At 34.8% G+C, this 11478-nt stretch overlaps 2 protein-coding genes across 2 annotated transcripts; one reads left to right on the top strand and one right to left on the bottom strand.

Annotated features, from left to right (window-relative positions):
* The first annotated feature begins 3719 nt into the window (after positions 1-3719).
* LOC109213372 (glutathione S-transferase DHAR3, chloroplastic) lies at positions 3720-8038 on the top strand. The gene is made up of 6 exons (XM_019377163.1): positions 3720-4018; positions 4904-4994; positions 5265-5408; positions 5537-5654; positions 6779-6919; positions 7668-8038. Exons 1-6 carry the CDS (start codon positions 3841-3843, stop codon positions 7752-7754), a joined length of 759 nt encoding a protein of 252 aa, XP_019232708.1. The 5' UTR covers positions 3720-3840; the 3' UTR covers positions 7755-8038.
* A 115-nt stretch (positions 8039-8153) lies between these two features.
* LOC109213371 (geranylgeranyl pyrophosphate synthase 7, chloroplastic-like) lies at positions 8154-10885 on the bottom strand. Its single transcript, XM_019377162.1, has one exon. It carries the CDS (start codon positions 10701-10703, stop codon positions 9606-9608), a length of 1098 nt encoding a protein of 365 aa, XP_019232707.1. The 5' UTR covers positions 10704-10885; the 3' UTR covers positions 8154-9605.
* Between the last annotated feature and the right edge of the window lie 593 nt (positions 10886-11478).

Genomic DNA, 11478 nt, shown 5'->3' with positions numbered 1-11478 from the left:
CTTATTCATTGATTTATTGTTGTTCTCAAAATCTCTTATTTCTTGATTATCAGTAACCCGATTTCTCTATTAAATTCTAGTTTTAACCAAATATTCAGTTTTTTGGTTAAACAATCTTCATGGTTTTGATTATGATTTTTTTGGTCAAACTGTTTGATTATTCGTGTTAACATTAGTCGATAATAGACCATATAGGCGTTTGGACATAAGAATCGTAAATTTCGAAAAAAAGTAAAAAAAAAAAAACAAGTGAAAATAACATTTGAAAATTAGAGTTGCATTTGGATATGAATATAATTTTTGGTTTTTTTAGAATTTTGTGAGTGATATGAGTAAAAATTTTGAAAAACAGTTTTTTGGAGTTTTTCAAATTTTCAAAAAATTTAAAAATTCATCTTCAAGTGAAAATTGAAAATTTTATGGCCAAACACTGATTTCGAAAAAAAACAATTTTTTTTTTTTACAGAAAATGACACTATATAGCCGCTGTAAAGATAATAGATGAAAAATATATAAAATTTGTATATTTGTTGTATATATAAACGTTCGGTATGTTATAAACAAAAATTATACAAATTTTATACACCTTTTCTGCTACCAAATATAAATAGTTTCGAGCGCGGACTAAAAGTGATAATACCCCTTTTTTTATGGCCAAACGGGCTCATAATCACTTGCATTGAAGATCATTTATGTGTTTATTAAGTCGAATTTGATATTATTACATATAATCAAATACCAAATGCCTATATAATAAGTATTTAATAAATTATATAAAGTAATTTAATCTGCACTTGAAAAGTAAATAATTTTATTTTCCCTCAAATATTCTTGTTTGGTAAACTGGAAAATCAAGCTATAATTTTATATCTAATGATTAATTTGCTTATTACATTTTAACCTTCGTGAGATAAACTAGTAGCCATATAAAAGAAGTTGTACTTATTTCTTTTTCATTAGGTTCATTTGTTTATCGAAGATAAAAAAGGGTTCATTTGTTTACAAATTAATGGAAATCAGCAGAGTATAAAGATGATATGATCCAATGCAGGCCTATAAGAGGGTGTTTGGATTGGCTTAAAAGCTGGTCAAATCAGCTTAAAAGCACATTTTGCCTTGTTTAAGTGTTTGGCAAACCTAAAAACAACTTTTAAGCTGAATTAAGCCAAAAGCCACAAGTTGGGGATACCCAACTTATTGCTTTTTGGTTTAAAAGCTTTTTATGTTTGACCAAGTAATTGACCTTATTATTCCTGATGTTTTATGTAAATTCCAGAATACCCTTACTTTACTACATAAGTCATAACGTCATTTTTTTCACGTCTTCCATTTTGACATTGTAGTTATCTTTCTTCACATTATTATAACTTTTCTTCCTTCGTATTAGACCTTCATCTCATCTTTTTCGGTATTTTTGAACGGTACGTCTGGTAGGATTAAAGTTGTGACTTAGAAAATAAGAATAGAAAGTTTTATTACAAGCTGCAATATAATAAATTAGGTATGTTGGTTTTTTCTGTGATAGGCAATTAATAAGACCCTTAATTACACTGAATATTCATAACAGAAGCATGTTGCAATTCTATTGGCATATGGTTTATATTTATTAAATATAATCTTATCTAGTTAAATTGATTTAAAGTTAATTAAGACATAAATTAATCCGTGTTTGAGTTAATTTTACATTAAGGATGTTGTAGTAATAAGCTCATTTTTAGTGTTAACAGCTTTAAGGATATTTCAGTCATTTTAACAGAAAAGGTGCTTACCAGCAATTGTTTACCAAACACTTCAACAACTTTTTTTCAGCTTCAGCACTTTTATCCAAACGCGTAACTACTTATTTAAGAAATAAGCCCCAGCACTAAAAAAGTGCTTTTAAGCACTTGTGCTTAAAAGCCACTTTTTTTAAGCCAATCCAAATGGGCTCTAAGTGAAAATGACACCAGGTAGCCACTTTTAAGCATATTATTTAAAACATATTTACAGTTAACAATTTATTTAAAGATTAGACAATTTCGCTCAAACTTTAGGGCACATCGTCCTAGAGTTTAAACCCCAAAATTCAAATTTTAAGACATCGTGTTCTAAAGTTTGAAAATTGTACCTAGAATTCGAATCTTATATCCAATACTTAATCCTGAAGTTTAAGTGAATTGACTAATCTTTAAATACATTATAAATTATGGATATATTTTAAATAATATGCTTAAAAGTGGCTCTCGTTGCACTCGCCCGCCCATAATGCTATTGGGTAGACAATGAGGTCAAAACTCAAAACATAGATTGCCGGTGTGGGATATGGACAAAATAAAAATAAAAATGGGCCTTTCGCGGCATCCAACCCAAATTTTCGGTAAGAGTTCAAAATAGTCATTTTTCTTTTGGAATTTGTAATTGAAACTAAGGGTGTGTTTGGTACGAAGGAAAATATTTTTCGAAAAATATTTTTCAATTTTTCCATGTTTGGTCGACTTAGATATTTTGGAAAATATTTTCCTTATCAACTCATTTTCTTCCAATTGGAGGAAAATGTTTTCCTTATCAAGAGAAGGGAAAACATTTTCCGTTATACCAAACACACCCTAAATTCATTGAAAAATAGCTAATTTATGACTTTTAAAAAGTCATGATAGTGTTATTGATTTCGAACTTAAAGAAGTGAAACTCCGTAATAGCATCCTGGACGAAATCTAAGGCATTATTATAGAGTTTCACTTTTTTTAAGTTCGAAACCCATAACACTATTATGGATCATGGATGGATTTCAAAAATCAGGTGTTTAAAAATTGAAACCAATGATACTATCATGGTGTTTTCGCATTAAAAGTAACTATCTTTTCATTAAATTTTCAAATACTAGTTATTTATTTTAGTCCAACAATGGTTAGCACGAACAACATTTAACAAAATTTCTTGGGAATGAGAAGCCCAACATTCTAACTTGTACACATTCATATGGAAGTTTGGACGCAAACTACGCTGGATGGATATTTGGATCCCATTAAGAAGATTTTTGTGAAAATAAAATCTCGAAACTATCAGGAATTCTGACGATTACTATAAGCACCAGGACTTTTTATCACAAATTTTGACGATCACCTTAAGAATGCGATTGCTTAGAGCATACTTACCAATTCTAATTAAGGGTAATTTTTTATTTTTTTCTTCTTCAAAATTTCTCCCAATTTAGGAGGATTTTGTTGGGCTTAAACGGCCCAATGACACTCTTAACATGGTGTGATATTGTTCGCTTTGGGCCAAGCCCGCACGGTTTTTCCCAAAAGGCCTCACACCACTAAGAGATCCCTACACCTTATATGTAGACTCCCAATCTTTTCAGCTACCAATGTGGTACTTTGTTCACACACCCAACAGATTTATAGTGTTTTCACACTCCGCTCCAATGTGACTCGAACCCAGAACCTAACGGTTGTACCAACCGAGCAAGCCTCACTTGTAAAAATACTCTTATTCAATCCCACTATCATGTCTAGATTCATCTTTATAAAGCCCTCAGAGATAAAATTGAAGGAAAATGACACTGCATAATCAATCTCAAAATAATAATCAAAAATATATTTGTATATTATATATAATAATTATATAAATTTTATATACTTTTTCACTTTTTCGACTATGAATATAAATAGTTTTTGGCAAGCTAAAAGTAATAATATCACTAAAACTGAATTCCACGCCACACCATATCTTGGGCTCTCTAACCTACCATTGCTAATTGCCACACGTCCACTAATCAAATCACCAACACTGTCACTTCACCCACGTTGCTAAATTTTAGGCCTACAGCCTTCCGCAGCAAAAATAGGAGTGCGCAAAATGTCGACAGTGAAGATAACACCATCGGCAGCTGCATTTTCAACCTCTATCAAACACTTTGCCAACATCCAACGCCCCAAATTTATAGCCCCCAGAAGAGCTTTTACTATAATATCAATGGCCCCTCTTGAGATTTGTGTCAAACAGTCAGTTACTACCCCGAACAAGCTCGGCGACTGTATGTCAAAATTCCTCAATTGCTAACCCTTATTTCATTTATAATATTTATTAGTTCTGATAATTATATTCTTGGTGTTTATTGCTTAATGCTTATTCATTTGTGGTACAGTAAAGTCACAGAAGCAGTTCTTGATTATACTAAAATTTAGTGTTTTATGAGAATATTATCATTCCTAAGAATAATTTTGCTACTGATAAAATGTGGGAACTCCAAATGTTTACAATTTTTTCTGTTAGAATTTTGTTTTACTGGGGCAGATAGGGTACGTCTATTGAAAATAACCTCTCTATCTTCACAAGGTAGGGATAATGCTGCATACACACTACCCTCCCCAGACCTCACTATTATACTGGATTTTGTTGTTGTTGTTGTTGGGGCAGATATCGTACATGAAGTATTTAGTGGGAACATTTTAGTTGATTATCCTTCTTTCTGGACTAGCTTGTTAATCATAGCTACACACTATAGCACTTGTGGCATTAGTAAAAGACAGTATTACTATAATAATAGTATTGTTGTCATTATTATTGCTATTGTTTATATACATTTAACTTTTTTTTTTTTCACTTTTATTTTTATCACCTTTCCTCGTGCTGAGGGTCTACTGGAAACAACCTCTCTACATTCACGGTAGGGGTAAGGTCTGCGTACTATCTTCCCTCCCCAGACCCCACTTGTGTGTGGGACTAAACTGGGTTGTTGTTGTTGTATAATGATGATATGGGATTGAGCTAAAATGGAGAAGTGATGATTCATATAGCCTACCCTAGTTTGTTTGGGTCTATCGCATAGTTATAGTTGCTGTTTGCATTTGTAAAAGAACAACATTTTGAATTGAGATTTTGGAGTCACATTGCTTCCCTTTTTTGTTTCTTCATTTAGGCCCCTTTACGCAAAGGGTTTTGCTGACTTTGGAGGAAAAGAACCTTCCATATGACATGAAGTATGTTGATTTGAGAAACAAGCCAGAATGGTTAGTTTTAACATCCTTATACCTAAGTTAGTTATTGCCACATAGGGTGATAATTTAGTACTATTATTTTCGAGTTGTCCTTTGAGCCGAGGGTCTTTCGGAAACAACCTCTCTACCTTCGGTAGGTAGGGGTAAGGTCTCTGCGTACACTTTACCCTTCCCAGACCCCACTTGTGGGATTTCTCTGGGCTTGTTGTTGTTGTTGTTGTTGTTATTTTCAAATTGTACATTTTGAAGTAACTGATATTCTTTGTATAACAATTTATCTAGGTTCTTGAAGATAAGTCCTGAAGGTAAAGTTCCACTAATAAAGCTTGATGAGAAATGGGTTCCGGATTCAGATGTCATCACACAGGCACTCGAGGAGAAGTTCCCTCAACCTCCGCTGACAACTCCTCCCGAGAAGGCTTCCGTGTAGGTTTTACCTGTCGTGATCATTGATGTGCAGTTTTCATATTGTGTCTGCCTATGAAGAATCTAAGTACTAATTATTTTGCATTTTGATGCACAATTGTATCTCATTATGTTTCATATTCTTGTAGTGGATCAAAGATCTTTCCAAAGTTTGTTGCTTTTCTGAAAAGCAAAGACCCGAGTGATGGAACAGAGCAGGAATTACTTGATGAGCTGACAGCTTTCAATGATTACCTTAAAGAAAATGTAAGTGATTGAATTTTATCTGTATATGTGGGCGATGCTTGTGTTTATATTATGCCGTTTATGAATTTTACGGTGAGAAGAGCATACCCTACATTCTGAACAATCAATTTCTTTTGCTTTTCTACGTTCTTAGTTTATCAGAGTGAGCGACATGCCTTAATTTGATAATACGAGAGGCCGTCGAGCATTAAAAATTCATCATAGAAAAAAGGCATAACATAATGTTTTTGGAAAGATTTAGGAATAAAATCTTATGGCTAATAAACAGATAAGTCTTTATAACTTACCCGTATATCCCTTGCTGGAGAAGATTAAGAAATAAAATCTTGCCTTTTGGCCATGTTTAATTGGCTTTGCCAAGATCCTCAAATTGATGACTACTTGGGTATGAGGAAGGTTTGCGTTTTTGTTTGTTCAATTGCTTTGGAAACATTACATAGGTCTTGTTCTTGCATTATCTAAATGTAATTCATGCTCTTCTTTACTTATTAAAAAAAAAGTGAAGTACGCTCTTCTCCCAGTTGAACTGGTGCTATTTTGGTCTATCATTTATTTCTCTGGTTGCCATTTTAGCTACATTTTGTACAGAATTATGCTGAAGTTAGATTGAGTGGTTTCCCCTCTTGTTTTACCTGCAATTTGTTCGGTTTACTTAGGTCGGGCAAATACTTAGATTGGTCTTGGCCTAGTTTGGCAAATGCAGGAAAATCAATAAACCAGTATGCCCTAGCAAATTGGGCTGAGACATACACGTTTATCTTTTGTTACCTCAATTTTTATTTATTTTTAATCTTCTCCAAATCAAAGTCAAGTTTGCACCAATACTGCTAGAATCTCTAAGATTGGTATAACAGCAAGAAAGTTAAGGAGTAAGATGAAAAAAAATAAGCCAAAATGACGTTTTCTTCAGTCTCCCTTTCGTGTGAAAGCCAAAAGATCCTTTTAATGAAATGCCCTTGTTATTGAGGGAAAACTATGTCCTGGCTTGTGGGAACTGTGAATTTGCTGAATTACACAAATGTTCTTTGACTTACGCAAATGTTTTTCAAATAGGTTACTTCTAATCGTATTCCTTCCAGCTTCTAGCAACTGTTGACGAAGTTTTTCTTTGTTTTTGCTTGAAGGGCCCATTTATAAATGGAAATGAGGTATCTGCTGCGGATCTGTCGCTTGGACCAAAACTTTACCATTTAGAAATAGCTTTGGGGCATTATAAGAATTGGTCTGTTCCAGATTCATTTCCCTACGTGAAGTCGTACATGAAGGTATACAAAGTTTATGCATCTCCTTTTTAGGTTATCTTCATTATCATTTTAAGTAATTATATTGATCCTTGTTATCGCAATAATTCTTCAACATAGCCTCTGATACCCAGTGAATGTTATAGGAAGTTCACACATGTTGCTATATTCTTTTGTTTGTCAGTCTCAAAAGTTGAGATTTTGGCCTAAGAAATAGTCTGTGTCTGGGTTGGTAGATTTTTATAAAAATAAAATGGCAGGCAGTTTCCATTAATAAAAAATCGATCTCCAGCTCAGTTTTATAGGCTATGAATAATTTCAATTCCTGACCGTCTGATGAATCTGTATATGTGCAATGCACTCTCTTAGTATCTCAATACACTTTCTGAGTATGTGTTTTTGTTTTATCTTTAAGTTGAAGATCCTAAAGTCGCATTGAAACCTAAAATTTGCTTTGGCTTTGATTCACAAGTATTTGGAGGTGTATCGAGAAAGAGAATTACGACTCATAGAATGAGGATTTAGGGTTCCTCTAAGTTATTATGTTTTCATTACACTCTCTCGTCTTCCTATACCTCCTAAGATTCTCTTCTTCCCACAAATCCTAACAAATACCAAAAAAGAAGAATAAATAGAGAAATTAGACAAGATCAAAGATGAAAGCTAAAGAAATTTCTTTTTAAGTAGAAAATACTAATTCATCCATTTCTCGATCTGGTGAGACAGTTGCCAACTTAATAGGTTCTTATACCTTGATTTGTTTTGTGCTCAGAGTATATTCTCCAGGGAATCATTCATCAACACGCGGGCGCTGAAAGAGGATGTAATTGAGGGTTGGCGACCAAAAGTCATGGGTTAGACAAATGATATCATCATCTTTTGCACTTTTGAGGATTAGGTTTTTGTTGCAAGGTATATATAGTAAGCTAGCATTTGAAAGTCTCTATGACTGTTCTTTGCCATGTATACTTTGATTAAAACACATTCTCGTCCTTATTTGACTGAATGATAGCATGAATAATATAAGTAACACATACATCCAGATGCTCTGTTGTGTATGCAAAAGTTGTTATTTTGTCAGGTAAGGAATGTTAACAGTATAGCATTAATGTTGGCCACTTTGTGCAGCATCCTTGTTAAAAACGCTTTCTCTGCTCGTGAATCCTTTAGCACTTGTATTCTGGAACTGCTTCGCGCCACCTCTATTTATACCATGTGGTGCAAGAGATATGTTAGAAGATTCCAATATAGTGCTAAACCCTCTGATATCCTCTGTCAAGAGGTCTATTTTACTATTGGATTAGTTGTTTCCAGTGAAAACTGTTCCTCAATCAAAAGAGACACTGGGAACTTGCAATTGGTTGGGATTTACGCCTTCCCTAATGCATAGTATTAGTACCTGAGGAAAACTATGATACAGTTTGTTCTGCCAAGGGTAAGTTTTTGAGCTGTGATAATTTCTATTTTACATGTGACTTTTCGTGATCTTCAAAAAGAATTAAAAGTTATATAAATCGTTGTCATACTTAATTAATGTGTAATTTCATTCGTTGGAAATAATTTCCTATCAAGCTTTCGAGCTATGTATAGGATGATCCATGAATTGAAATTCCATGCAATATTGGCAACATCTGGTGACTATCGTTAGTAGTTATTAATATAGGCTATAGCAATGATAAAGGCAGTTGAGCTAAAGCCTATACCTATGACATCTAATTTGATCAATGTTTAGATAGCTGAACTTACTCTTAGTTTTCATTGAGGTTTCATGTTTCTAATTTTGCTTCCCTGTATTGGTAGAAGGTAGCAGGTACCCCACTAGAATAGTCGAAATGTGCCACATTGCCTTGGACACGAACGTTGTAAAAAGAATGAGAAAATAGCCCATGAGGGAATAGTAGAGAGCATCTGTCATTGAATCGCAGGAAGATCAAAATTCTTGGTGAGAAGTTCTTGTTGAATGATGCTGCAAAATGCAGATTTATTGTGATTAAAGCATGTTTAAATTTCTTTTCCGTGCATACTCCTAGATAGTTTGGATTTCTGTCTAGTGAAAATACTGTTGGATCTGACAACTTCCAAAGCTCTATGTGATCCCCTAAGTTGCTTGGACACGGGTGGGGGTGTCCGTCACCGGTGCGGATCTAGATGTTGGATCCTTCGAGATGTAAATTCTAAGATTCGGGGATACTGATCCTATTACAGATATGGGTGCGGGGATCCGGCTAAAAAGAATTTTGTGGAATACTTACATATAGCTTGTAAAGTGGGGATTGCTTTTTTATTCTCAAGTTGTAGATAAGTAAATGATGATATCCTAGATATAATATGCTATTTTCTTTAAATTTACTCTAGTTTTAGTTCTGATTTCTCGAATCAAATTGTATTTCGTATCTAATTTTTCCGTCAGTCGTGGTCAAAGTACCCAAAACTATTTGACCAAATCCGGTACAAATCCCATACCCACACCTACACTAGTGTCGTGTCAACACGGGTGCGGTACCTAAACTGCCTCGTCGGAGCAACTTAGGTGATCCCTGAATTCCCACATAAAAAATGTCCCACTTAGTTACCAGGTAAAAGTTTAGGTCTCTCTATTACCCATGTTTCATTTTCTTTTACTTGGATCCATAAGTAGAAATATGACCTGAAGTTCAGTTCTATTACATTTATGTATACACAGTGTCTTCACCATGAACTTTTCAGTCAATCAATTCTGGCGATGTGCAATATAATTAGCAAAATGATAAAGAGGTGCCGCCTTGGCGGCATCAAAGTAGCTCAGCTCATCCATGGCCTTAGCCACCAGCTCTCCGACGAGCTCCCGAGCTTTTTCAAGCCCCATCAACTTAGGATATGTAGCCTTATCAGTCACTAGGTCTTTACCAGCTGTCTTTCCCAACTCTTCTGATGACTTAGTAACATCAAGAATATCATCTACCACTTGAAACAACAGGCCAAGGCATCTAGCATAGTTCCTCATTCTCGCCACATCAATCTCATTCCCTCCCCCAATTACTGCCCCACAAACCACAGCCGCCTCCAAAAGTTTCGCTGTCTTATGGTGGTGAATGTACTCTAATTCAGTTAGGCTCACTTGTTTTCCCTCACTAGCTAAGTCCACAATCTGCCCCGCCACAAGCCCTTTCGAGCCAACGGCTGAACCTAATTCGCCAACGGCTTGAACCACTCTTTGGGGTGTCACATCTTTAGTCTTGGTAGCTACATGTTCAAAGGCCAAAGACAAAAGTGCATCCCCTGCTAGAACTGCAGTGTCTTCCCCGAAAACCTTGTGGTTCGTGGGCTTGCCACGACGTAGATCATCGTTATCCATGCAAGGAAGATCGTCGTGGATGAGTGACATGGTGTGGATCATCTCAACCGCGCAAGCTGCAGGAATAGCTAAGGATTCATCCCCTCCTACTACTTCACAAGAAGCCATGCAAAGGATCGGCCGGACGCGCTTTCCACCTGCTAGAAGTGAGTATCTCATGGCTTCATGAATTTTTATAGGCTCTTGCATTGGTATTGCATCATCTAGTGCTTTGTTTACCTTAATTGCCTTCATTTTCATGTATTCTTTAAAGTCAAACATAGGCAAGATGAATTTCTCTGTCTTTGATGAGAATTCTTCTTCTTTGACTTGAAATGTTTTGGATGAGTTTGCAACACTTCTAGCCTGGATTTTCTTGGGGAGGAAACTATAAGAATGTCTCTGTGGAGGTTTTCCACTGAAAATAAAGTTATTGTTTAGGGTATTGGAAAGAAGCATATTTTCATGGCCAGAAATGGTAGCCAAAAATGCCATTGTTATGAGCTTTCAAGAATATTGAAGAAAGTTTTTATGTCAATGATGTTGGTGGTGAAGGAACAAGGCCATTCTTATATACTCTTACTTTTATAGGTAAGTGATGCTTTTATTCCTCTTGCATAAGGATTATAATTATTCCCTCAATTACGAATTGGACTTTAGTGAGTTTTCTAGTGTTTTATTCAATAAAAATTATTATGGTGTGTCTCTACAAGCTGTCAATTAGAAAAAAGAAAAGCAAACCCGGTGCATTAAACCTCAACTATGCGCGGGGTCTAAGGATGGCTAGATCACATTGATTCTTATTTACGCATTTTTATCATTAAACCTCAACTATGCGCGGGGTCTAAGGATGGCTAGATCACATTGATTCTTATTTACGCATTTTTATCATAAAACCTCAACTATGCGCGGGGTCTAAGGATGGCTAGATCACATTGATTCTTATTTACGCGTTTTTATCTTGCATTTAGTAAGAGGTGGTTATCACAGCTGAATCCGTAATCTGTTGGTCACATCGCGACAATTTTTACACTCCTTCAACAATACAAGCTTTCAATATGTTAGGCTAAAACTTAAAAGTCAGATCTACCTAAAATCTGCAATTCTTTGACTAATAGCTAAGAAATTATCAATTCTACTTTTTCTTGAGAGTATCTTCATAAATTTCATAAAGTGGGTAATTAAAGATTCAATAAATTTATGTTGGTGGATGTGTAGACTGCCACTGTTTCTATTACAGTCCAAATATATATATATATATAGTATAATA

The sequence above is a fragment of the Nicotiana attenuata genome, unplaced genomic scaffold, assembly GCF_001879085.1.
Source record: "Nicotiana attenuata strain UT unplaced genomic scaffold, NIATTr2, whole genome shotgun sequence".
Classification (NCBI taxonomy): domain Eukaryota; kingdom Viridiplantae; phylum Streptophyta; class Magnoliopsida; order Solanales; family Solanaceae; genus Nicotiana; species Nicotiana attenuata.
This window is presented reverse-complemented; position numbering and strand designations above follow the sequence as displayed.

Bases quoted from the DNA above. Each gene is read 5' to 3' on its own strand.
- LOC109213372 (XM_019377163.1), top strand. From the start codon at position 3,841: ATGTCGACAGTGAAGATAACACCATCGGCAGCTGCATTTTCAACCTCT. The intron at 5,409-5,536 runs GTAGGTTTTACC...ATATTCTTGTAG, and splicing joins CCTCCCGAGAAGGCTTCCGT to TGGATCAAAGATCTTTCCAA. The intron at 6,920-7,667 runs GTATACAAAGTT...TTTTGTGCTCAG, and splicing joins ACGTGAAGTCGTACATGAAG to AGTATATTCTCCAGGGAATC.
- LOC109213371 (XM_019377162.1), bottom strand. From the start codon at position 10,703: ATGGCATTTTTGGCTACCATTTCTGGCCATGAAAATATGCTTCTTTCC.